This window comes from Cnephaeus nilssonii (genome assembly GCF_951640355.1).
Source record: "Cnephaeus nilssonii genome assembly, chromosome: 9".
Classification (NCBI taxonomy): Eukaryota; Metazoa; Chordata; class Mammalia; order Chiroptera; family Vespertilionidae; genus Cnephaeus; species Cnephaeus nilssonii.
Window position 1 is genome coordinate 336,570 of NC_137080.1, and position 25,274 is coordinate 361,843.

The 25,274-nt window shown below is 46.3% G+C and overlaps 2 protein-coding genes across 6 annotated transcripts in view; one reads left to right on the forward strand and one right to left on the reverse strand.

Annotated features, from left to right (window-relative positions):
- The window catches only part of ERMARD (ER membrane associated RNA degradation), a 20,223-nt gene extending 12,176 nt beyond the window's left edge, over window positions 1-8,047 (reverse strand). For 4 of the 5 annotated variants that reach the window (XR_013813931.1, XM_079780039.1, XM_079780038.1 and 1 more), the window contains exons 1-9: window positions 7,924-8,047; window positions 7,145-7,313; window positions 5,477-5,611; window positions 4,215-4,316; window positions 3,836-3,925; window positions 3,175-3,272; window positions 2,761-2,897; window positions 1,584-1,698; window positions 835-937 (exon numbers count right to left, since the gene is read on the reverse strand). Coding sequence is in view for 4 of the 5 variants with exons in the window: in XM_079780039.1 (XP_079636165.1) it covers window positions 835-937; window positions 1,584-1,698; window positions 2,761-2,897; window positions 3,175-3,272; window positions 3,836-3,925; window positions 4,215-4,316; window positions 5,477-5,611; window positions 7,145-7,225 (861 nt within the window). In the remaining variant the exon portion in view is untranslated. Of the gene's footprint in view, window positions 1-834; window positions 938-1,583; window positions 1,699-2,760; window positions 2,898-3,174; window positions 3,273-3,835; window positions 3,926-4,214; window positions 4,317-5,476; window positions 5,617-7,144; window positions 7,314-7,923 lie in introns of those variants that run through there. The other variant, XM_079780040.1, reaches the window with a different exon arrangement.
- DYNLT2 (dynein light chain Tctex-type 2) lies at window positions 7,995-21,672 on the forward strand (the record flags this gene model as incomplete). Its single annotated transcript, XM_079780041.1, has 4 exons — window positions 7,995-8,235; window positions 16,277-16,483; window positions 19,458-19,616; window positions 21,562-21,672. Exons 1-4 carry the CDS (start codon window positions 8,128-8,130, stop codon window positions 21,670-21,672), a joined length of 585 nt encoding a protein of 194 aa, XP_079636167.1. The 5' UTR covers window positions 7,995-8,127.
- Between the last annotated feature and the right edge of the window lie 3,602 nt (window positions 21,673-25,274).

Here is a 25,274-nt window from a genome sequence, read left to right on the forward strand (position 1 = left end):
TTAAAACTAAAGTAAGTGTGAGATGCTGAGGAAACCCATCGGAAGACATCCAGCAAACAGGTGTCCACCTGACTCAGGAGATAAAAGAACTGGTGAGAGTCAATGCCTGGAGACCCTGGAACTTAATGCTATGAATTGTCCTCTTAGCTGCTTTAGCTGCATCGACAGCCTGTGATATGTGGGGCTTCCAGTTTCATGAGGTTCCAAGTGTTTTCTAGTTGTGGTCCCTGCAGAGGTGACAGCTTTAGGCATGGGGTTGTGTGAGACCTCCCAAGGAGCAAATATAAGGAGAGGACAAGGTTGAGAAGAGAATGTTGACATAAGGGGCAAAAAGAGGAAGATGAACTCGTGAAAGAAATGAGAAAAGGAGACATGGCAGATGCTGCTGTTCACCCTATAATTCAGGGTCCCCCCTTCCTTATCCATGGATCTTTCAATAGTTAACTGGGCACATTGCTGCCCAAGCCTCCCACTGCGGGGTGGGCCGAGTTCTGGCCAAGAGGAGTGGGGTCCTCAGAGAGGGCGTGTGCTGCAGGTCACGGACCACCTTGTGGGCTACAGTGATAGGTCAGCAAGTGTAGCCACAGAGAGGAAATGCATGGTAACTAGTTCTATGACATCACTGAGTTTAAAAGGCCACTTTCAAAATATTATAGAGCTACCAAAATCAATCATAAGTAAACATAAATCCTATAAAACATAATAGAAAGTCACAAAAAAGGACAGCTAAGTCTTCTGAGGAAAGCTCTTAGCTAACAAGTTCATGGGCTGCAAACAGAAATGAGATGATAAGATCATCTAAGAGGCGCAGAAGCCTGCCACGCACACGTGTACCTCGGCCGTCAGAAGTCTCCTGGGACACTGGTTAACCTTGGCGAACAGGTGCCGCAGCCCAGTCTCCAGCTGTGTCAACAGCAGCATGGCACAGTCGGCGAACCTGTGACGCGGAAGGAAAAGCACACCCGCTGTGAGGTGGGCACGGGCCCCGCAGTCACGGGGCATTGTCCAGATGGGACCACTGTGTCCAAGTGAGACGGAAGCAGAACTGGTCTCCTGAGACGCGGGGCTTCACAACTGCTTCAGGGCTTTGACGCCTGATGGGCCACGGTTAGTGCCTCAGGAGAAAATGGCATCAAAAGCCGCCTCGTTCCCTTTCTAGAAAGTACTTGGACCCGGGACACGAGTGGGCTTTCACGGTCTCCACGTGGCCGCCCTGGGAAACGCGGAAGGAGTGAACCGCCGACCCCTGAGGTCTGAGCACCGGCTCGCTCCTCGGCACCCGAGACACCGATTTCCTGTTTCCTGGTTCGCCAACCCTGGACACAGGGTTTCGCTCACAGAAAAAACTCAATGATTTTTCAAGTTGATTCTAAAAAACAATCATCTTCGCCCGCTGTCCCGTGATCCCTGACACGCGACGAGGAGGCCGTTCTCCTGGTCAGGAAGGGGTTTCCCGCGAGCCCCCTCTCCAGGCAGCTGACCGCCCTGGCCTGGAGCCCCACAGCAGGGCCTGGCGGCAGGGGCTTTAGGAAGGACTGGCCCCCGGACTCCAGGAACCACCCTTTGTGCCACCTTCCCATCACCTGTGTGTCCTGAACTTGGTCAACGCGACTTCCCAATACGGCAGCATGATCCTCAGGACGAGAGAGGATTTCCTCACCACTTCCTCCCACACCGAAAGGACCTCGTCAGTAGCAGCTGCAAGACAGCAAGAGGTTTCAGCACAACCACAGGCACCGAGGGAAAAGCCGTGAGCGCCCTCGGGGCGAGGCCGGCATCTCTCCTCACACAGGTGAGCCGCAGCCCAGCCCAGGGCAGCATGTGGCCCGGGTGAGGAAGCCCTCCCTGCCCTACGCGGGCAGGGGGCCCCGGGGCTTTGGAGGAAGCAGACACGGACACTGCGTCTCGTCGGTGATGCGGCTGTGACCTTCTGTAGAGGCGTTCAAGGTGGACCAGGTGGCTACCTGACCAGGAAAATGAACCTCCACAGGATACAGGAACCTCGAGTGAGTGCTGGGTGAGCGACACACTTGGGTGCCTGTGACGCGTAAAGGAGGTTCATCCTCGGTGACAAATGTCCGGTCTGGGGGTGTTGACATGGGGAGGCTGTGGGCAGGCGGCGGGGGGGATGGGGAATCTCTGGACCGCCCTCTCAGTTTTCTTAAAAGCTTAAAACCGCTCTAAAAAGTGTCTCGCCATTTGTATGTATTATTGGCAGTCACCAGACCACCTCCAGGGTCCACGCACGAAAGGCCGAGACGTGGGGCAACCTGATCCCCATTCTCACTGGCAGACACAGACCTTGCACCGTGACGGCCGGTGAGGGCAGTGGGCTCGGAGCAAACACAGTTCAATAGCTTTCAAAGCTCTGGTCCCTCCTCCCCACCATTGGTAAGTGGCTCGGTCATGGGGAGGATCAACGATGTGAAGGCCATTCCGCTGCGAGGGCTCGGGCACAGCGAGTGGAGCAGAGGCACAGCCGTGCGTGGGCGGAGGAGGCGCCTTATAAAATGGCCTGACACCAGTGCACGCCAGTCCCTCTGAAGGACAGACTGAACCCGTCACCAACACGGACCCACGGTCTCCCCGCAGCAGCCGGGCGCGGCGGGAAAGGTCGGGTCCAGGTGGCGATGTTTCACACACGACTTCATGGCACTGTCTCGCCACGTCGCCCTGGAGAACGCCCCACCCGGAGCTCACGCCTGATGCTCCCCGGACGACAGCATCCCTAATGCTACTCAGGGGAGACGCAGTACTTGCCAGGGAAGACGGTCCAGTCCTCTGAGTCCACGAGCGTGAGGAGCGGCCGACGGGCCACCGTGCGTTCTGTCTGCTTCAGGTGGGCCTCCAGCAGCTGGCCCAGCCCCGCGGTCAGCAGCACCAGCATCGAACAGTACCTGTGGGAGATGCCGGAGACCTCAGTCGTGCATATAAAAGGCTTTCCTTTCAGGAGAAAAGTTCAAAAGTAAGAAAGCAAAGTGAAGCGGTGCCACATGGGCTGGGAGCAACAAGAGGACCTCAGACCCGCGGGAGCTGAAACCGTGAGGACCTGCAGGGGCTCCGCTAGAACATCCAGCTTTCCGCTCCAAGTCCTGCTGAGACGGGCCTCCCTGCCCCCACAGGAGAGGTGAACCCCCAGTGCCCTCGACAAGGAGGCCCTCCTGCAGCACCTACTTGGGAGGAACTTCCTGAGGGGACGCGAACCCGTGCCACAGGACGTTGCGCAGGTTGAGTCCGCGCGGAGAGCCCACGAAGACCGTCAGGACGTGCATCTGGGCAGGGAAGGACAGCGGAGGGTGGGCAGTGCGGTCATTAACAAATCACTGGATGCAGCAAGTTAACGTTTTCTTCCTTCCAACCGCCGTTTCCCTCGTTAGTGTATGTCGTAGGCATAGAGGTAATAACAGCCAACAGTTACTGAGCAGCTACTGTGTGCGCCTGCCTTGCCCATCCTCAGACCCGCCCGCGAAGAAGACGCTGCTGTGAGGCCCACTGTGCAGGTGAGAGGAGCGTGCAGAGGGGACCCTGGGCAGTGTGAGGTGGGACCTGTCCCAGGCGGTGCTGGGCATCAAACAGCCTAACATCCAAATAAACAAGCACAGGAAACAGCTTGGCACAGAAGCGCCACAGTGTACCGCGTGGGCCTGTGTGTAAACAGGACGGGCGGCTCGGAGGGGAACTGGGGCTGTGGCCGCTCCCCTAGGGAAGCTCTGAGTCCCCTCCACCTGTGACTTGACAACACTCTCATCAGCATCTATTTCTGAGGAGCACAAGTGCAGCGGACGCTAACGGTCGTGCGTTGCGCCTCCTCTGTGGCTGTGGGGGGCAAGCTTACCACAGACTGCCCGAAGACTTGAGCAAGCTCCGCAGAGGCAAGCAGATCTCTTAAAAGAAATGGGCATTCTTTCCCAACCAGCAAAAACACCTAAAATTCAAACGAAGTTCATGTAGCAACTGCATTCCAATGAGCCGAATGATATTCAGAAAAAAATCACCCATAAGGCAACTGCTTGGACAAATGGTGGGAGACAATGACTGAAGATATCCATGTTTTAATTTCATAATCATCCAAAAAACACTGAAAATCTGTACCAAATAATTGCACTTTACAGGAGAACGATAATTAAAATCAAGGAATCTGAGGGCAACTACAGAGTCGTTTAACATTCACTCAGGTACTTTAACGGCCCGACAAGGAGAGTTCTCACACTTACATCCCCCAGGGCCCGTTCCAGACAGGCCGTCAGCTTCATGAGGCTAAGAGCAACAGCAGGGCACTCACGACTCTCCAAGGCATCAAATATTTCTGGAAACAACTGTTTCGAATAGACACGCTTTAGAATTTATGCTCAATAAGAACTGTTTCTCAAAGTGACAATACTGTTCATCAGAGTCAACCCTCTGAAGATTTTGATGATCGTATTTTAATGATTTTAGGGGTGTAGGTAAACATTTTCTACAAATATAACATCTACTCTGAGTGTCCAGATTATTGTGATCTCTGAACGCATAATGATCTGGCCACTCAGTGTGTATATATATATATGTGTGTGTGGGGTGTGTGTGTGTGTGTGTGTGTGTGTGTGTGTATGAGGCCCAGTGCATGAATTTGTGCATGGATGTGGTCCGGCCAGCTGGCCAGGGGGAGGGGACATGGGCGGTTGGCCGGCCTGCCTGCTGGTCGAACTCCTGGTTGAGGGGACAATTTGCATATTAGCCTTTTATTATATAGGATATACACTGAGTGGCCAGATTATTATGCGTTCAGAGATCATAATAATCTGGCCACGCAGTGTAAATAGTAAAAAAGTAATATCTAAGGAGTTCTTTGAATGTTCTTTCTTTGTTTAATATTGATTGAAAACAGGAAGTGTGGTGTAACTGCACATCAAGAAGTCCAATATTTTTACCTAAATCTTATTTCCAATTTGGATTAGTTCTGAAGATAAACATACGGCAGCTCACCCTGCCGCTCATGAGAGCTATTGCGAAGGGAGCAGAAATGACCCTTTCCTAAAGCCCCTGCCCACCTCACGGGTTCAGAAGCAGCCTTGCTAGAGTTACTGCTCCACTGTGGACATTTAATGTGCCGTGACACAGCTGGTTTTCACCAACCAACAAAGCAGTGAAACCAGGTTTGGGCCTCCAAGGACCCTCTCCCTCCGATTCAGCAGGACTGAGGCCAGGCCCCCCCCGGCCCGGGGCCACTGCCTCAAGATGACCTCGCTCTGCCAGCCGGCTGTCTCTTCTGCAGAGGCCACTTTGCCTCTGTCCGGGACCAGCACCCACATACCAAGCTCCCTCCCACCCCCATCCTGATGCTGCCTCGATGCTGCCTTGGTCAAAGGGTGTGCTCCTCAGCTCAGACCCAGAGACTCTGCATAACAGTCCCAGGTTTCCCTCCGGGCCCTCCAGAGAGACCCCTTTAAAATTAGCAAGTAATAGGGTTTCTAAGTGGAATTTGCAAAGGCCAAACCTCTGGAGAACTTGTCCACTGGAACCACGGTGCATACTGGGCTTCAAACTGCCCCTTGGTCAGAGATGAGAAATGCATGTGGACAGCCTCACACACAGGGCCCAGCAGCCTCACGCTTCCCTGGTAATCCAGACCCTGGGCTTCAAGGATGAGAAACAAGTTAGCACCTCAGCGCCAATACCATGGGGAGAAAAAGATCTCCGAGTTATCAGAGGAAAAGTGCTCTAATTACAAAATTCCCACCAAGTCCATATTCAGTTTATAATTGAACTTACAAAACACATACACGACACCTACATTGAAATAAGTTATATGGTGCTTATCTGGTTACAAACTAAAAATATGCTATTGATAGAGAACTTGGAAAATATAGAAAGTTTCAAACAAGAGAAAAATATTTTCTTCAATTTCTTTACCTGTATATAAGTTTATAGAAAATCAGGTTCAGATAGCATATATAATACTTTAACCTGATTTTGTGTTTTAAAATATATATTTATTGATTTCAGATAGGAAGGGAGAAGGAGAGAGAGAGAAACATCAATGATGAGAGAGAATCATTGACTGGCTACCTCCTGCACACCCCCCACTGGGAATCAAGCCCGCAACCCAGGCATGTGCCCTTGGCCAGAATCGAACCTGGAACCCTTCAGTCCGCAGGCTGACGCTCTATCCACTGAGCCAAATCAGCTAGGGCCTAATTTCTTTTTACTTAACAGTAGACTATGCGATTTCCAATTATCTTAATTATTTTAGAACATATTTATAATATGAAATATTTTATAAGTTTGGGTCTGAACATTCCATTGGTTCATGATAAAAAAAATATAAGAGGGTAAGTCTCCCTCCTGGCCACTGAATTATCCTTCCTAGAGCAGCTGCTGTTATTAATTCCTTGTGTATATTTAGAAATATTTACACATATAAAAGCAAATGCAAATATATAAGCCTTATTTTTTTACTTAGCAACACAGCTCTGAGATTCTAGTGTTCAGAAAGCCAGGCCTCCTCATTCTTTTTCCCACTGCATAGTGTTCCACTGGGAAATGTTCATGATTTTCCTAAGCGATCCCTACTGCCTGACATCTGGCTGTTTCCAATGCTTTTTTCTTCTTGGCTATTACAAACGACATTGCAGGAGAACCCTTGCTGACACACGCTTTGCTATCTGTAAGTGTGCCAGTCCTATAAATTCCTGGAATGGAACTGCTGGGCCAGAGCACATTTATTTGTCATTTTTATAAATATTGTTAAATTTCCAGGCCAACTCCCTGCTCCAAAAAAATGTGCAAAAACAGATGGAAGACATCTAAAATAATTGTGTAACATGTCACTGGTCCTTTCATACCTAATTCATGACTTGTATTTTCTACCCTCTTCCATCTGGACTGCTGGCCTGGAGCCGAGACCATCGCCCTCACTGCCTCCCAACCTCCCTTCTCACACACGGGTTTCTTAGCCCAGCTTCCCCTGAACTCTTCTATGCTTCTTTGGCCTCATTCCCTCTTTTCACAGCAATTCCTTTTATCTTTTGAGTGAGGCCGTTATGATAACACCCTCTAAAAAAAAACAAACAAAAAGCAATGGCAGGCAAGGGGAATACTGGAGGTCGAGACATTTTAAATGAAAAGTATCCATGGATGTTTGGGGTGCAAAGAAAGTGCAGACCTGACTCGGCACCAACCACACAGTCTGTGATTGTCTTCCAGCACACGTCCCCGTTCCCAGCCACAATGCTACTGATAGCATGATGTTCACGGACTTCACGCCCGAGTTCACAGATCAGATGGTACACTGGGGCAGAAAGGCAGGTGGTAACAGGGTCCTCCAGGGATATCTGAAACGTAGAACATAAAAGATACTGTCTTACAGAAAGTAAAGACACACAAGTACTAACTATACACTTAACCCAAGAATATCCTATCTAATAAAAGGCTAATATGCAAATTGACTGAAGGGCAGAACAACTGGTGGCTATGACGTGCACTGACCACCAGGGGGCAGACGCTCAACACAGGAGCTGCCCCATGGTGGTCAGTGGGCTCCCACAGGGGGAGCGCTGCTCAGCCAGTAGCCCTGCGGCAGCACTAAGGATGTCCGACTGCCGGCTTAGGCCGGCTCCCCACTCCCCAGACTGCGGGAGCGTGCAGGCTGCGCTGAGGGAGCACTCGGAGTGCACGAATTTCGTGCACCAGCCCTCTAGTTCTCTCTTAAGAACAGAGTATACACAGGTATAACTAGTGGGAGAGCTGTATGATAAAAACATTGTGATTAAATTTAAAGATAATTTATGTAACGACTTTCAAATAAGTAAACGTTTAAAGATTGAAGTTTTATTGTTCATAGTATTAGCTGAGTGTCAGTTTACAAAAGCTCAGTGTTTTATGGCTACTGCCTTATTCTCTCAGCAACCCCTTACTATCCCACCGGCGCCCCCACCGCTCTACCTCCATGACTTCCGGGTCCCGGCCGCCGGCGCCGCGCGATGACGCAGCTCGTCCCGCCCTCCCTCCGCGCCGCACTTCCGGAAACACTTCCGGCCTCCGCGGCGCAGGCACGAGACTGAGCTCTCGCGGGAAGTGGCGGCGGCGGCGGCGTTGGGCTTTGCCGGGCGGAGACGCGGTGCCGGGCGAGTCGCTGAGGCGGGCGTGATGGAGAAGCGCAACCGCGGTGGGAAGACGCCCGGGACCCCGGTCGCTCCGCAGTCCCCGACGGGGTCTCGGAGAGAGAGGAGGCCTAGCATGTTCGAGAAGGAGGCAGTGAGTGTCGGGTGGGGCCTCCGGTTCCCGCGGCCGGGAGGCCGGAGACTGGGCCTTCCCGCCGCGAAGCGGAACCCGAGCTTGGCCGCGGGTCTCTCCCCAGGTCTCCCGGGGTTTCTCAGCTTGGCATTTCCCAAGGCCCCCGAGAGTGTCGGTGTTCCGGGCAGAAATACACAATGTTAGGCTTCTTTTCAACTGTATTGTTGGAAGTATTACAATGCCCCTCCCCCAGGGCCCCCCAGCCCGCCCCGCCTTCACCTCCCTTTTTCGGAGCCCGTCGGCTGTGCCGGTGCGCCTGCAGGTTCTTTGGTTAACCCCTTCCCTCCCGCCTTCCCTCTGAGTGCCGCAGACCGTTCGTGCTGTACTTGGCGCCGCCCTGCAAACCGGAGGCGATTTGTGGGCCACAAATGAGTGTGTGCGCGCGCTGTTTTCAAAAAGGAGGGTATCTGATACACCAAGCAGAACAAGTAGATGTTTTCAGTTTTTTTAAAACAGCAGCAGACTCAGTATTTGAAGACTATGTAGGAGAAAACACGTGTAGTTGAAGATATTAGGCCCATTAAACGTTCGTCTAAAATGGATGAAAAAATGTTCAATTTTACTGGTGACATAACACCAGGTTTCTATATGACCACAGTCTGAAAACCATTATTGTAACCAAGACTCCATCTTTTTTTGACACTTGGACAGAAAAGTGTTTCCAAGACTACAAAGCTGTGTAGTGACAGAGCTGAGACTAGAACCTGTTGTAGCCCACTTGTCTTTCAATGGTTTCTTTTCACACCCACTTTGTGGGAGTCAAGATAGAATGAGGGGGAGACAACATGCAAAACCTTATTTTGAAATCCTAACATATTTCAAGCAAAAAGAGAATCCTCACAAAAAAAAGTCATGGTAACAGTTCAAGTTCTAATGACAGCTCTCTGGTGTCTACTTTTTACAGAGGAAAGAACACACTGAAGGAAGAATAATAGGCCAAGTTCAAACAACTAAAGAAAACAGAGCAAGGCTAGAAACCTTAACTTGTACTTTACATTTCATGCTCCCAGAAACTCTGCTTTATTGACTGGCAGTAAGTCTGAGTAACAGGTCACCGGCTAGTAATAAAGATTTCTGTATTTTGAGTGCCTTTTATAAGTTTACTGCCTACTAAATATCGGAATTCTTCTTGAGAAATGAGGAAGCCCGAATCCAAAAGGAGGAGATACATATAGGTACACTGGGTATATGGGCCAAAACCTGGAAATATGGGGACATGGACAAAGGCAGTTCTTAGTTATTTGATAAGGGTGTGATTGATCATAGCTGTCTTTAAAATCTAGCTTCTAGAGGTTAGAAATTTGAATAGACCCATAATTGGGAAGAAACTGAGAGAGGATTCCACAAATGCTCACTAAATACACTGAATGGCCAGATTATTATGATCTCTGAACACGTAATAATCTGGCCACTCAGTGTATATCCTATATAATAAAAGGCTAATATGCAAATTGTCCCCTGGACCAGGAGTTCGACCAGCAGGCAGACCAGCCAACCGCCCATGTCCCCTCCCCCTAGCCAGGCTGGTTGGACCCCACCCATGCACGAATTCATGCACCGGGCCTCTAATACATACATTCACACACACACACCTGAGTGGCCAGATTATTATGCATTCAGAGATCATAATAATCTGGGAACTCAGTGTATACCTGAAGACAATGAGTGTATCAATGAGTCATTTATAACTTGCAGGTAGCTGATAATTCCTATGTTCTAAGCATAGGAAATACAGTAGGTCCTCAGTTTACGTCAAGAGATCTGTTCCTACGGCACAACATAATGCGATTTTTTATTTTCACCATAAGTCGGAACCCACCTACGTAAGCACCTACGTCAAACACATGGAGCACATACACAACAGTAATGAAGTAAAACAGTAAAAAAAAAATTTAAAGATAACAATTCCTGACCTTTACTTGTGGTAAATAAATAATAAAAAATAAAGCAGATATGTACAAAAATTGTATTATTTGTGCAAAGATAAATAAAAGTAAAATAATTAAAATTATAAGGAGCCAAGAAGAAAAATATTTTCATAATCCCAGGGTAAATAACATAAAAGGTTTTCCTTACGTACCTATCTCCTAGCCACTCAGTTGCCCTCTTTGGAGGACACTCTTGTTTCTAGTTTTCTTGCACCTTCTATGGATATTCTGAATATATGCAGGCAAATTTGTGTTTATAGTTAAGAGATACCAGTATATGGTAGCTAGCTAGATTGTGTGTGTGTGTGTGTGTGTGCCTGTGCATAGCATATTTGTTTACAAAATTGGTAGCCAGGGGTGAATCAATGAATCTAGGATTTAGTAATCACATTATCATACAAGTGTGTTATAATGGATTTCCAGCTTTGTGTCAGCCCTGTCCCATTCCACCAGGGTTCTTAAATCTAAAATTTTATTTTACAATTTAAAAAAATAATCTCTCCCAGAGAGAGATTAAAAATGGAGGCGGTATAAGTGGATGCTGCACAGACATGCTCCCAGGAACAAACTAGGATTACAACTAAAATATAGAAAAAAAACTTCCTGGATAATCAACAGAAGACTCACTGGAGAGAACCCTGATACCCGAGAACTGAAAGTGGAGACTGCATAGAGACTGGTAGGAGGGTTGGAGGCACAAAAGGGCTGGCCAGGCACCCACAGACAGCAACTGAAGTTATGAAGAGATATCTCAGCTCTGGGGGTTGCCACTGAGAACTCTGGGATCTAATCCCCAAGCTGGGCCCCCAAAAGAGAGCACCACAACTGAGAAGGGTACCCACATAACATCTGGCTGTGAAAAGCAGTGGGGTTGCTTTCTGCCATGGAGTGACAACTGAAAATTCAGGCACCCTCTTAAAGGGCCAATGCACAAAATTCCCTGTGGAGCCACACACCTTATGCTCCAGCAGAGGGAGGGCAGAGTGGACTGGAGCTATGTGAGCAGAAGCCAGGATTGGGGACTCAGGGGTAAGAGCTCAGAAGGCAGACACCCCCAGATTCCTGTGCTAAGGCATTCTCTCACACAGTATAGAACTTCTTTCCCACACAGACATTTACCATGGGGGTGGGTGGGTAGACAGTTGACACACTGCAGACCTATTGGAAAACACCTTGCCCTGAGGCCACTTAAAAGACTAAAAATAATTATTAGCTCCAGGCAGAAGAAACTGTCCCATCCTGTTGAAAAAAAAACTCTCACCACACCTGAGGATGATTGCCTGGGGCCATTCAAGTCAGAATCCTATCAGTCTGCAGGCAGAGGTGGTCTCTGGAGGTTTTGAGTCTTTGCCTGATCTAATAAGTCAGAAACACTGTCCTGCACTAGAGATTGAGAGGCGTAGAGAATCTACCTAATACATAGTCACAAACCCAAACAGACAGCCAAAAGGAGAAAACCCACAAATTAAAAGAACAAGAGAATTCTCCAGAAGAGATAAATGAAGCAGAGATAAGAAATATATCCGAAATAGAGTTCAAAGTAATGATGATAAAGATGTTCCACAGCATGAAAAAAGATATAACTATGAGAAAAAGAACAGTTGAAAATAAAGAGTGACATAACACAAATAACACATTGGAAAAAATACACAGCAGATTAGGGGAAGCTGAGGATCAAACCAGTGAATTAGAAGATGGTTGAAAAAAGCACTCAAAGAACCTAAAAGAAAAAACAAACAAACAAAAAACAGGAGGCCAGCTTAAGGGAGCTGTGAGACAACGTGAAACATAACAATATTAGAATAGCAGGTGTGCCAGAAGAGGCAGAAAGGGAGAAAGGGATAGAGAACATATTTGAAGAAATAATGGCAGAAAATTTCCCTAACATGGTAAAGTAAAAAGTCTCACAAGTTTAGGAGGCACAGAGAACCCCAAGCAAGAAGACCCCAAACAGGACCATGCCCAGACATAGAATTAAAATGCCAAAAATTAAAGACAAAGAATCTTAAAGGCAGCAAGAGAAAAGAAAACTGTTACCTATAAAGGAGCTCCCATAAGGCTGACACCTGATTTCTCATCAGAAACTCTACAAGCCAGAAGAGAATGGCATGAAGTACTCAAGGTAATGGAAAGCAAGGATCTGAAACCAAGATTACTATAGCCAGCAAGGCTATCATTCAAAATAGTCAAATAGCCCTAACTGGTTTGGCTCAGTGGATAGAGCATTGGCCTGCAGACTGAAGGGTCCCAGATTCGATTCCGGTCAAGGGCATGTACCTTGGTTGCGGGCATATCTCCAGTAGGGGGTGTGCAGGAGGCAACTGATCGATGTTTCTCTCTCATTGATGTTTCTGACTCTCTATCCCTCTCCCTTCCTCTCTGTAAAAAATCAATAAAATATATTTTATTATTTTTTTAAAATATATTTTATTGATTTTTTACAGAGAGAAAGGAAGAGGGATAGAGAGTCAGAAACATCGATGGGAGAGAAACATCGATCAGCTGCCTCTTGCACACCCCCTACTGGGGATGTGCCCGCAACCAAGGTACATGCCCTTGACCGGAATCGAACCTGGGACCCTTGAGTCCGCAGGCCGACGCTCTATCCACTGAGCCAAACCGGTTTCGGCAATAAAATATATTTTAAAAAATAGTCAAATAGAGCTTCCCAGACCCCCTGCCCCCGCCCCCAAAGCAAATGGAGTACATCACCACCAAGTCAGCATTAGAAGAAATGTTAAAGGGACTGCTATAATGAGAAGAAGAAACAGAGAAACCTAGCCATATGGAATTAAAATGACAATAAGTACGTATCTATACATATAAAAGCCTAAGTGACCTATGACTGAATGACTGGTCAACCAGTCGCTATGGCATGCACTGACCACCAGGGGGCAGACACTCACTGCAGGAGCTGCCCCCTGGTGGTCAGTGTGCTCTCACAGGAGGAGCTCCGTTCAGCCATGAGCCGGGCTCATGGCTGGTGAGTGCAGCTGCGGTGGCGGGAGCCTCTCCCGACTCTGCAGCAGTGCTACCAAGCGGTGGTGGCAGGTGCAGCGGGCAGGGATGAGTGTGAGTGGTGTGGCACCCGCCTCCGCCTCGGGCTCCTCCCTGGCTGCCTGCCGCTTGGCGCACTACTACATCCTCTGAGGGGTCCTGGATTGCGAGAGGTCGCAGGCCAGGCTGAGGGGCCCCCCCACCCCCGTGCATGAATCTGTGCACCGGGCCTCTAGTCAATAATAACCAAAAATGTAAATGGATTAAATGCTCTAATCAAAAGGCATAGGGTAGCTGAATGAAAACAAAAACATGACCCAACTATATTCTGTCTGCAAGAGACCCACTTCAGAACAAAAGATATACACACAGGATGAGAGTAAAGGGATGGAGAAAAATTTTCTGCAAATGGAAAAGAAAGAAAAGCTGGAGTATCAATACTCATATCCAACAAAATAGACTTCAAAATGAAGGCCACCACAAGAGACAACAAAGGTCACTACATAATACTAAAGGGATCAATCTAACAAGAGGATATAACCCTGCTAAACATATATGTACCCAATACAGGAGCACCTAAATATATATATAAAAAAAACTTCTAGAGGACTTTAATAGAGAGATTGACAACAATACAGTCATAGTAGGAGACTTTAACACCCCACTGACTTCACTGGATAGATTTTCCAGACAAGAACTTAAGGAAACAGTGACTCTAAAGGACACACTGGATCAGATGGATTTAATTGACATTTATAGAACATTTCACCCCAGTGCAGCAGAATATACATTCTTCTCAAGTGCATATGGATCATTCACAAAGATAGACCTCATGTTAAGACACAAAACAAGTCTCTACAAGTTAAAGAAGATTGAAGTCATATCAAGCATCTTCTCAGATCACAGTGGAATGAAATTAGAAATCAACTACAGTAAAAACACCCCAAAACATTAAAACACATGGAGGCTAATTAGCATGTTATTAAAAACTAGAGGCCCATACACAAAATTCGTGCACTTGGGGGGGTCCCTCAGCCAGGCCTGTGCCCTCTCGCAGTCTGGGAGCCCTCAAGGGATGTCCTACTGATGGGGCGCGGGCCTAAGCTGGCAGTCAGACATCCCCCAAGTGGTCCTTAGCACTGCCACAGAGGCAGGAGAGGTTCCTGCCACCGCCGCTGCGCTTGCCAGCCATGAGTCCAGCTCAGGGGTTCTGGCTGAGCAGCACTCCTCCTGTGGGAGCGCACTGACCACCAGGGGGAAGCTCCTGCGTTGAGCATCTGCCCCCTGGTGGTCAGTGCGCATCATAGCAACTGGTTGTTCCACCGTTCGGTCGATTTGCATATTAGCCTTTTATTATATAGGATGAATAGGTTACCAACAAGATCAAGAAAGAAATAAAAAATTTCATGTAAACATATGAAAATGAACACACAACAACCCAAAATCTCTGGGACACAGCAAAAGCAGTTCTGAGAGGGAAGTTCATAGCACTACAGGCATACCTAAGAAAACAACAACAAAAAAACAAAAACAAGAAGAACCAGCAATAAACTATTTAACCTTACAACTTAAAAGAACTAGAAACAATAAAAGTCCAGAGTAAGTAGAAGGAAAAAAAATAAAGATTAGAGCAGAAATAAATAACATATAAGAAAGAATTAAAAAAATCAATGAAACCAAGAGCCGGTTCTTTGAAAGGATAAACAAAATTGATAAACCGTTAGCTAGACGCATCAAGAAACAGAGAGGAACCAAATAATAAAATCAGAAACAAAAGTGGAGAAGTAACCACTGACACTACAGACTAGAAAAATACAATCTCCCAAAACTGAATCAGGAGGGATCAGAAAACCAGTATAGGTTTTAATAACAACTAATGAAAAATAATAATAATAAACACAAAAAAAAACTAGCAAACAAAAGCTCAGTTCCAGGGGAGTTTTAGCAAACATTCAAAGAACTAACACCTATACTCCTCAAACTATTTTAAAAAACCCAAGAGGAAGGAACACTTCCAAAGTCTTTTTATGAGGCCAGCATAATCCTAATTCTAAAACCAGATAAAGACACTACAAATAGAATTACAGGCCAATATTCCTGATGAACATAGATGCTAAAATCTTCAATAAAATATTAGCAAATCTCATCCAGCAATATGTATAAAGATCACACATCATGACCAAGTGGGATTTATTCCAGGGATGCAAGGCTGGTATAATATTCACAAATCAATAAACATGATACATCACATAAACAAATTAAAAGACAAAAATCACTTGATCATATCAGTAGATGCATAAACTGATGAACGGAGTGGATCCAGAGACATGGAAGCATGGAACAGAGTGTGGAATCTCAGAGGGAAGGTGGGGGAGGGTGGGTGGGTAGGAGGTAACCAACCAAAGACCTTGTATGTATACAAGGGGAGGGGGCTGGAGGGGGGTCAATGGGGGAAAAAGGGGGACATATGTAATACTTTCAACAATAAAGAATTATAAAATAAATAAATCCTATCCTCTTACATAATAAAAGCCTAATATGCAAAAAGTCCCCTCGGGTGGTCGTTAAATCAAGAGTTTGACTGCTCACTATGACGTGCGTCGACCACCAGGGGGCGGCATGGAACACGGCAGGCATCGGTGACGCAGTGCTGGCAGTGGGCAGCAGTGGAGGGGCTGCTGGCCCCAGTGGGCCCTGACGAGAGTGGGACTGTGGTGGGATGGTGGAGCAGGTGAGTGGGCAGCACCAAGCCAAGGCGGGCGTGAGCAGGGGCTGATCACCCCACTGATTGCCCCGCAGATGGCGACCAATGGCGGCGGTGGGGGGGGGGGCAGCCCCGATTGATCACCCCGCAGGTGGGATGGTGGAGCAGGTGAGGGGGTGGCACCAGGCCAAGGTGGGGTGCCAGGTGGGGCTGTGGGGCTGTGAGGTTGGGAGCGTGAGCTGGGGCTGTGAGGCTGGGGGCACGAGCTGGGGCCTGATCTCTGCAGGCCACCCCAGGGACCCCACCCTTGCATAAATTCGTGCACCGGGCCTCTAGTAATAAATAACTACCTCTCCCCACCTCTTTCTTTCAGTATACACAGATTTTAAAAGAAAGGCTGAGAGAATCGTCTCATGATGTTCTGTATGTAGAGCCTCCATTTGATGATTCCATTGCTGAGATAAGTAAAGAATGGAAGAGTTCTATGGCAAAATTTAGGTTTGCTAATACATATAGAATGGAGCCACAGAAAAAATTCCAAGCTCATTCAGTAGAAACTAAAGTCCAGCAGATATTAACGGTAGGTCGATAAATGTGTATGATATAATAACTTAGCTTTGGGGATTTGGTAAACTATATTCAGATTTATGGCAGTATAATTACCCTGATTTTTTTTATAGCACTTAACTGAAAATATGAAAGTACTTTGGGTTTGTAGTCAATAATCTTCACATCGATGCTATGAGTTAGATTAAAGGGAACATGCTTTTATTTCGTTTAGCTCTTAATTATCCATAAACTGTCCCTCTGGTTCCATGTTTCGCCTATAATTGGAGGAATGAGTGAAAAAGAACACATTGGATGTGTGTATTTGTGTGAAAAATTGGTTCCTGACTATGCTAAAACATCTTTTAAGTATAGACCATCTCCAGCTTAGGCATCCTTTTTTCTTCCTTTAACTGACTGGAATATAAAGTTCATTAAAAACAGTTGTTTGAAACTAGGACATGTGATCCCAGGCTCATTCAAAAAAGCTTCTCAATTTTATAAAACTAACCCTGTAATACTAGTATTACTACCAGTATTAACTTTAGTAGTTTTGGTGTCTGAAGGCTATATTGTTCAGATGGGAGGAATTCCCTTCACCATCTTTTCTTGATAAAGGACCAAATGACAACATTTTTTACTATAGGAAACTCACTGGAGGCACCACCTTTTCTGAATCCCCTCTTCATCTGTGGTCTCTAGTTCTGGGCACCAGGCTCCAGGAGTGCCTGATAAGCAGATGCCCTTGGTGGTGTTCCGCCCAACCTCATCCCACTCCTTGTTTTAAACTTACCTCCCCCTCCAGTTTACAAGATGCATTCCTTCAGTGACAACTGATCTGAGCTACCTATTTGGAACAAAGCACAGGTTTAATTTGGTTTGTGTAAATGATTAATAACTTTAATTTTAAATGAATTAGCTTTTATTAATACAGAAGAATAGTTAGGTGACTCTCCAATTTCTCTGCACTGTATAAATACATTTCTAAATGAAACTAATAATTGTCAGATGATACTTGATGAAGATATTATGGCTCACGACTTCAGGAAATAAAGAAATTCAACTCAATTTTAATACAATAAAATAACTATTGATTGCCTTCTTTACTGATCTAAATACTAATAGCAAGCATTTGTGATGTGAGAGTATACATTCTGGTGTGTCACTCAGTTCTACCACATAGACTGAGTTCAAATTTATTGAATACTAGAGGCCCGGTGCATGAAATTCATGCACGGGGTGGGGTGTCCCTCAGCCTGGCCTGCACCCTCTCCAATCTGGGACATCCCTCTCACAATCCGGGACCGCTGGCTCCTAACCGCTCGCCTGCCTGTCAGCCTGATTGCCCCCTAATTGCTCCCCTGCTGGCCCAATTGCCCCCAACTGCCCTCCCCTGCCAGCCCAATTGCCCCCAACTGCCCTCCCCTGCCAGCCTGATGGCCCCCAACTGCCCTTCCCTGCCAGCCTGATCACCCACAACTGCCCTCCTCTGCAGGCCCAATGGCCCCCAACTGCCCTCCCCTGCCGGCCTGATCGCCCACAACTGCTCTCCCCTGCCAGCCTGCGCATGGCCATCTTGTGACAGCCATCTGTGGCAATGTCGCGCACGAGGACCACCTAGGCTTTTATTAATATAGGTAGTAGGATTTCAAATCATATTTAATTTGATAATTTATAGAGTTTCATTGGGCTTGATGGGGCCTAGAACAGCTTATTGGGGATGTAGGTGGATGATTGGGGTCATGAAGAGGTCAGGGATTTCCCTGGAGTTCAGGAAACACTGAATGTAGTTCTAGACACAGAAATAGTATATATTGATGGAGCTTGTGGGTACTTTTATATAGGGAGTGCTTATTTATTTAAAAAAGAGCCCTTAGGTAGAGAAAACCTGGGATATGTTAGGCAGATTCAGAAAAGAGAGTGGTTGTTGCTAAGTGTCCAAAAGATAGAGCCACAGCCAAGTACCTGAGGGAAGTCAGTGCTTCTAAACCCCATTGTAGACCAGAGCATTCTAGAAGGGAATCAGAACAGCAGAACAGAGCTAGTTCTTTGGTTTCACATGCCTATGTATTAGCGAGGAGTCCGTTTGTTATCACTCAGGACCCAGAACATTGGTTAATGTATCTTTGGTCCCAGGCAGCCAGTCAGAGGCGCATGCTGTCTGCTCCCTAGGTGGTCCAGGCCTGCTGATGGTTGGAGGGAAGTATAGTGCTTCGGGGCCCACACCTGTCCCCCGCCCCCACCGCTGTAGTTAATTCATTAACGAGCATGATGAGAAACCTGATTTTCTTGGCGTTTCCTTGGCCACAGAAACAACTCCCCCGAGTGGGAAGCATAGGAAGAGGTTGGGAAGAAGTGGGCTTTAACCAGAGGAGATGAGGAAGAGGGAGACAGGAAAGGCCCAGTGCAGCTCTGGACCAGGTACCCTGCTTCAGGGAAACCCACATCTGAGCTTTAGCACTTTAAAGTCTGTGCACTTCATTTATTTATTTTTTTAAATATATTTTATTGATTTTTTACAGAGAGGAAGAGAGAGGGATAGAGAGTTAGAAACATCGATCAGCTGCCTCTTGCACACCCCCTACTGGGGATGTGCCCGCAACCAAGGTACATGCCCTTGACCAGAATCGAACCTGGGACCCTTGAGTCCGCAGGCCGAGGCTCTATTCACTGAGCCAAACCGGTTTCGGCAAAAGTCTGTGCACTTTAAAAAGGTGGTTTCCTCTACCGAAGAATTCCCAGAAGCTTTCCTTTAAAACCCCCTGGTGTCTCGCCAATTGTCTGATAACACAGGGAAACTTACAGCTTAACAAAGAGTAATTGAACAGAATTAAAAAACCAAAATAAGTTTTCTTCAAAATTGTGATTGAAATAAATTGGTAAGCATGACATGCATTTAATATTTGGTTTCAAAGTTATATGTATTATTTAGACATGTTTTTTACTTGAATTTTTATTTAGAAAATATTTAGTTTGAAAATTAAGGTATATTTTTTAATTTTTTAAAGGAAAATCTTAAAGATGTCAAATATGATGATACACTCTTCTCTCACTTGTCGCTTGAATTAGCAGACCTCATATTGTCAGCAGTCAAAGACTTTGGATACCAGCGTTATAAATTGATTATAAAGGTATTATTTATTCAAAAGACTGGTCAGGCAATAAATGTAAGTACCCCTTTATCAGTTAGAACTATGAGGTCTGTCCTTTAGTGACCATGTGTCTCTCACTCAGCCCTGTGATGGCTCCAGGGCATGTCAGGCCCTGGGGTGCCTGGGAATGAAAGAATAATGTGTTAAATTTATGTTCTTTCACTGTAATTATTTGAAAAGTACTTAGAAATGACAATTTTCTATTGATAACCTATTAAATTGTATAGATACTCTGTTTCTTAGGCATTAATGGGTGTTAGATACTGAAGAAATTACAGAGAATTATAAGGAATGACTGATTCTCAAAGAGTTCTTACTCTAGTCAAGGAAATAAAACAACACAGCTTAGAGTCTGAGAAAAAAAAAATAATGCAGATAGTGTAACAGCCTCGGTTTGGGAGTCGAATTGGGTTGGATATGAATCCTGGCAGAAACACTCACTGCTGTGGCCTGGGCATAGCTTTTTTGTCTATAAAATCAAGATCATAAAGTCTACTTGCTGGAGTAATTGTGAGGACTAAGTGAGATTAACTGTATTCAAATCCTTAACATTTTCTCTAGCACAGAGTCCTCAATAAACAACAAGATTATCATTATTTACAAATAAAAATGCAATCCCACTAGGCCGCATAAATATGTAAAGTCGGGTGCAGTTTGCAAGGCTTCCTTGAGGAGAGAGCTGTCCTAGGAAGCCTGGAGAGGAGGACCTGGCCAGGCCGAGGGATGCTGACCACACGACAGGCAGCAAGACAGAGGTGGCTCCAGGGAGAAGAGCATTACCACCCCGTGCTATTATACACCTAAGTAATGGGCAACTGCTATGGTCCTAAGTGCTCAGTAGAGAAAATTAGGGCGGGAGGTGAGCTAGAGTGACAGTGACTAAATGGGATTGTCTAGAGACAGGGAAGGCCCTGATGTCTCAATGACAGGAAGAAACCAGCTGTGCCAAAGGCCAGGGAGACTGCAAGCAGAGAAAACGTGGCGAGCAGAGATGCCAAGGCAGGCCGAACGCAGTGTGCTTGAGTAACCCACTGTGGCTGTGGGATTTTAGGCAGCTCAACACACCACCCCAGAACTCAGCAGCTTAAAACAGCAGCTATGCGTGTGCTCATCAGTCTGTAGGTCACTCAGCCTGGATGGGCCGTTTGTTTTTTCTGCTGACTCGCTGAGGTGCCTGCAGCCACCTGGTCACTCCGCTGGGCCTGGAGGTCCAAGTCTGCCTCAGCCATGTGTCTGATGGTTGGTGCTGGCTGTTGGCTGGGGCATCCGGTTCTCCTGCACATGAGCCATCCTCCTCCAGTGGACTGATGGGCGCCTGTTCGTGGGGGTCTCCTCACAACGTTCCTAGAAGGCGGGAGCAGAAGACCTCTTACGGCCTGGCTTGGGAGTTGCACAATGTCACATTCTTTTGCTCAAAGCAAGTCCCCAGGACAACTAATATACAAGGAGGGAAATAGACTCAACCTCTTGATGGGAGAAGCCAAAAGGATCTGGGGCCATTTTAGGTGCACTGCAGAAAATTAGGCTGTGGTCAGATCACACGTGGCTTTGTAAGCAAAGCACAGGAGTTAGAATTTCTCTCACAGCCACTTGTATAATCAGTGCCATTTCTTCATTTTGAGACAAGATCCTAACAAATTCTCCGTTGAAAATCTCTTAAGGGTGGGAAGGGTAATTCCTTAAGATGGATTGTAACACAGCAGAGTAGCACTGTACACTGAGCTACTAGACCCACACCACTGAGGGCCCCCTGCTTTAGACAACGACCAGCTGTGTGCGAGAAGCTGGACCGGGAAGCTTCCCTGTCCAGTCTCCTCAGGAAAGGGGCCATTGGACAAAGTATGTGTTACATGAGTAACTCGCTAACATACCCCTGTGTCTTTAAAGAAATCGAACTTGTGTAGGTTTTAAAATTACTTAACATGTTCAACTAAAGTTAATTTTTTAATAATGTCTCTAGGTTGCCAGCCGGTGGATCTGGGATGTTGCGTGGGACAGCTGGGTTGCAGCTAAACATGAAACAGAAACTTATGTGGCCTTGGCCTTGGTGTTTGCTCTTTACTGTGAATAACTTGTGACATGTCCTGAACAGTGTTTACTTCTCAGCTCCTCAAATACATGAAGTTTATAGATTTGTAAACCTCAGTAGTATTGATTAGCCATATTTTTATCTCCAATTGGAGCATTTAATTGCATTAACAACAGACAAGTAAAAGCTGGATTTTTCTTAACTTCATACTTGTACTTACCATATTTATCAACACTATTACCTCAAAATATAAAATATAGGGACATATGAATGCTTATAGTAGACTAGAGGCCCAGTGCACGAAATTCGTGCACTTGGCGGGGTGGGGGGGTCCCTCAGCCCGGCCTACGCCCTCTCACAGTCCAGGACCCCCTGGGGAATGACCACCTTTGGGGGGGATCAGGCCTAAGCTGGCAGTCAGACATCCCTCTCGCAGTCCGGGGCTCTCGCAGTCCAGGACCCCTCGCTCCTTACCGCCTGCCTGCAGCAGAGGTGGGAGAGGCTCCCACCACCTCCGCTACGCTCGCCAGCCATGAGCCCAGCTTCTGGCTGAGCGGCACTCCCCCTGTGGGAGCACACTGACCACCAGGGGCAGCTCCTGCGTTGAGCATCTGCCCCTGGTGGTCAGTGCACATCATAGCAACCAGTTGTTCCACTGTTCGGTTGATTTGCATATTAGGGTTTTATTATATAGGATTATAATATGGGAATATTAATCTTAGATTTAAGAAAATTATAATTGACTATAGGAAATTAGGACACAACCGTGTAAAGTATCAAATTAAGTAAATGTTAAGGTAAATTTTGGAAAACTTCTAAAGGCAGATGTATTTTAAATGGTATTTTATTCCACTATATGCATTCTTTTGAAGGGAATTACCAAGTTTTAAAGAAAAATGTTGATATATTTCATACTTCCCTAATGAATGACTTCTTCCCCAATCAGAATGCTTACAAATGTGTGGTCTTTCTATCTGTTAGTCAGGAGAGGCGGAGCTGGCCAGGCAAAGGGTATTTGAGTTGACTGCCTTGTAGCTACAATTGTATGTAATTGGGTTAGGCTTTTTTTAGATGCCAGAACCAAAAACCTAATATAACTGTGTGTGTGTGTGTGTGTGTGTGTGTGTGTGTGTTTCATTTTTTTATTAAGGTATTATATGTGTACATATCTTACCATTGCCCCCCCACACACTCCCATACATGCCCTCACCCCCCCCCCCGAGTTTTGTGTCCATTTGTTATGCTTATATGCATGCATACAAGTCCTTCAGTTGATCTCTTATCTTCCCCACCTCTCCCTAACCTTCCCGCTGTAATTTGACATTCTGTTTGATGCTTTACTGTCTCTGTATCTATCTGTTTGTTCAACAGTTTATAATTTTCTTTATTATCCACAAATGAGTGAGATCATGTGGTATTTTTCCCTCATTTCACTGTCTTATTTCACTTAACATAATGGTCTCCAGTCCCATCCAGGTTGCTGCAAATGGTAAGAATTCCTTCTTTTTTATGGCAGCATAGCATTCCATTGTGTAGATGTACCACAGTTTTCTGATCCAGTCATCTGCTGACAGGCACCTAGGCTGTTTCCAAATCTTAGCTATTGTAAATTGTGCTGCTATGAACATAGGGGTGCATATATCCTTTCTTATTGGTGTTTCCAGTTTCTTAGGATATATTCCTAGGAGTGGGACTACTAGGTCAAATGGGAGTTCCATTTTCAGTTTTTTGAGGAAACTCCATACTGTTCTCCACAGTGGCTGCACCAGTCTGCATTCCCACCAGCAGTGCACGAGGGTTCCTTTTTCTCCGCATCCTCGCCAACACTTGTTGTTGATTTGTTGATGATAGCCATTCTGACAGGTGTGAGATGGTACCGCATTGTCATTTTGATTTGCATCTCTCGGATAATTAGTGACTTAGAGCATGTTTTCATGTGTCTCTTGGCCTTCCGTCTTCTTTTGAAAAGATTCTATTTAGGTTCGTTGCCCATTTTTTTTATTGGATCATTTATCTTCCTTTTATTAAGTTGTATAAGCTGCCTGTAGATGTTGGAGATTAAACCTTTATCAGTGATAACATTTGCAAATATGTTCGCCCATACAATGGGATTTCTTGTTGTTTTGTTGATAGTTTCTTTTATAACTGTGTTGTTGTTGTTGTTTTTTAATATATATTTTATTGATTTTTTTACAGAGAGGAAGGGAGAGAGATAGAGAGTTAGAAACATCGATGAGAGAGAAACATTGATCAGCTGCCTCCTGCACATTCCCCACCGGGGATGTGCCCACAACCAATGTACATGCCCCCGACCGGAATCGAACCTGGGACCCCTCAGTCCGCAGGCTGATGCTCCATCCACTGAGCCAGACCGGCCTCGGCATAACTGTGTGTTTTTAAAAAATATGTTTTTATTGATTTTTTTTTTTAGAGAGGAGGGAAGAGGGATAGAGAGATAAAAACATCGATGAGACAGAAACATCATCGATCGGCTGCCCTGCCTCCTGCATGCCCCCTACTGGGGATGGAGCCCGCAACCCTGGGCATGTGCCCTGACTGGGATTCAAACCAGTGACCTCCTGGTTCCTGGGTCAATGCTCAACCACTGAGCCACACTGACTGGGCTAATATAATTGTGCGTATTTTTTTTTAAAAGAGGAAACTTATACATCCCAGGCATTTGATCAGGATCCATGTTATTTCTGTCTTTGTACTCTCCCCGCGGACTTCTGTGTGCATTTGTTTAAGCTGATAGACGTTAATCAGGTTCCCATAACTAGACGACACAATTCCCTACCTGGGGCTGCGGCTGGAACCCCTCTTCCCTGACGCACACGGCCATGTGAAAAGAGTGGCTATAACTGAACATTGGAGCTCTTGGAGCAAGGAAACAGGGGTGGGCTTGGGGGAGGCAACTGATCATGTCTAAGACAGTTCATGCAATTTCATGGTTACAGAGTCACAACGCTGTGATGGTGTCCTATTCTATATAATCCTATTAATAAAGGCTAATATGCAAATTGTCCCCTCACTGGGAGTTCAACCAGGAGACAGGGCCAGCCCACCAACTGCCCACAGCCCCTCCCTGCCACCCCCCGCCCCTGCCGGCCCCGATCAACCCCTATCTGGGCGGGCCAGCCAGACCCCACCCATGCACGAATTTGTGCACCGGGCCTCTAGTAAGATTATAATGGAGCCAAACGCTTCCTGTCGCCTGGTGACATGGTAGCGATTGCAACGTTGCAGTGCAGCACATCTCAGCTGCCCACAGCACCCAGTGCAGTGACACGCACACAGGCTCGTAGCCAGGAGCAGCAGGCGGTGGCACGTAGCCAGGTGTGCAGTAGGCCATGCCATCTGCACATGGTGTGTGTACAACATAAAATCGCCTGGTGACCCATTTCTCAGAACATATCCCTGTCCTTAAGCACCACATGACTGTATGGGCAGACCTTGGAGATGCTGCTGGTTTGGTTCCTGACCACCGCAATAAAGCGAGTCGTGTGGATTTTTTATTCCCAGTGTATGTAACTGTTATATTTACACTATACTGTAATCTGTTAAGTGTGCAATAACATGTGGTTTTTAAAAAAAAAAAAAACACCAAAAAAATGTACGTACTTATTTAAATAATACTTAATTGC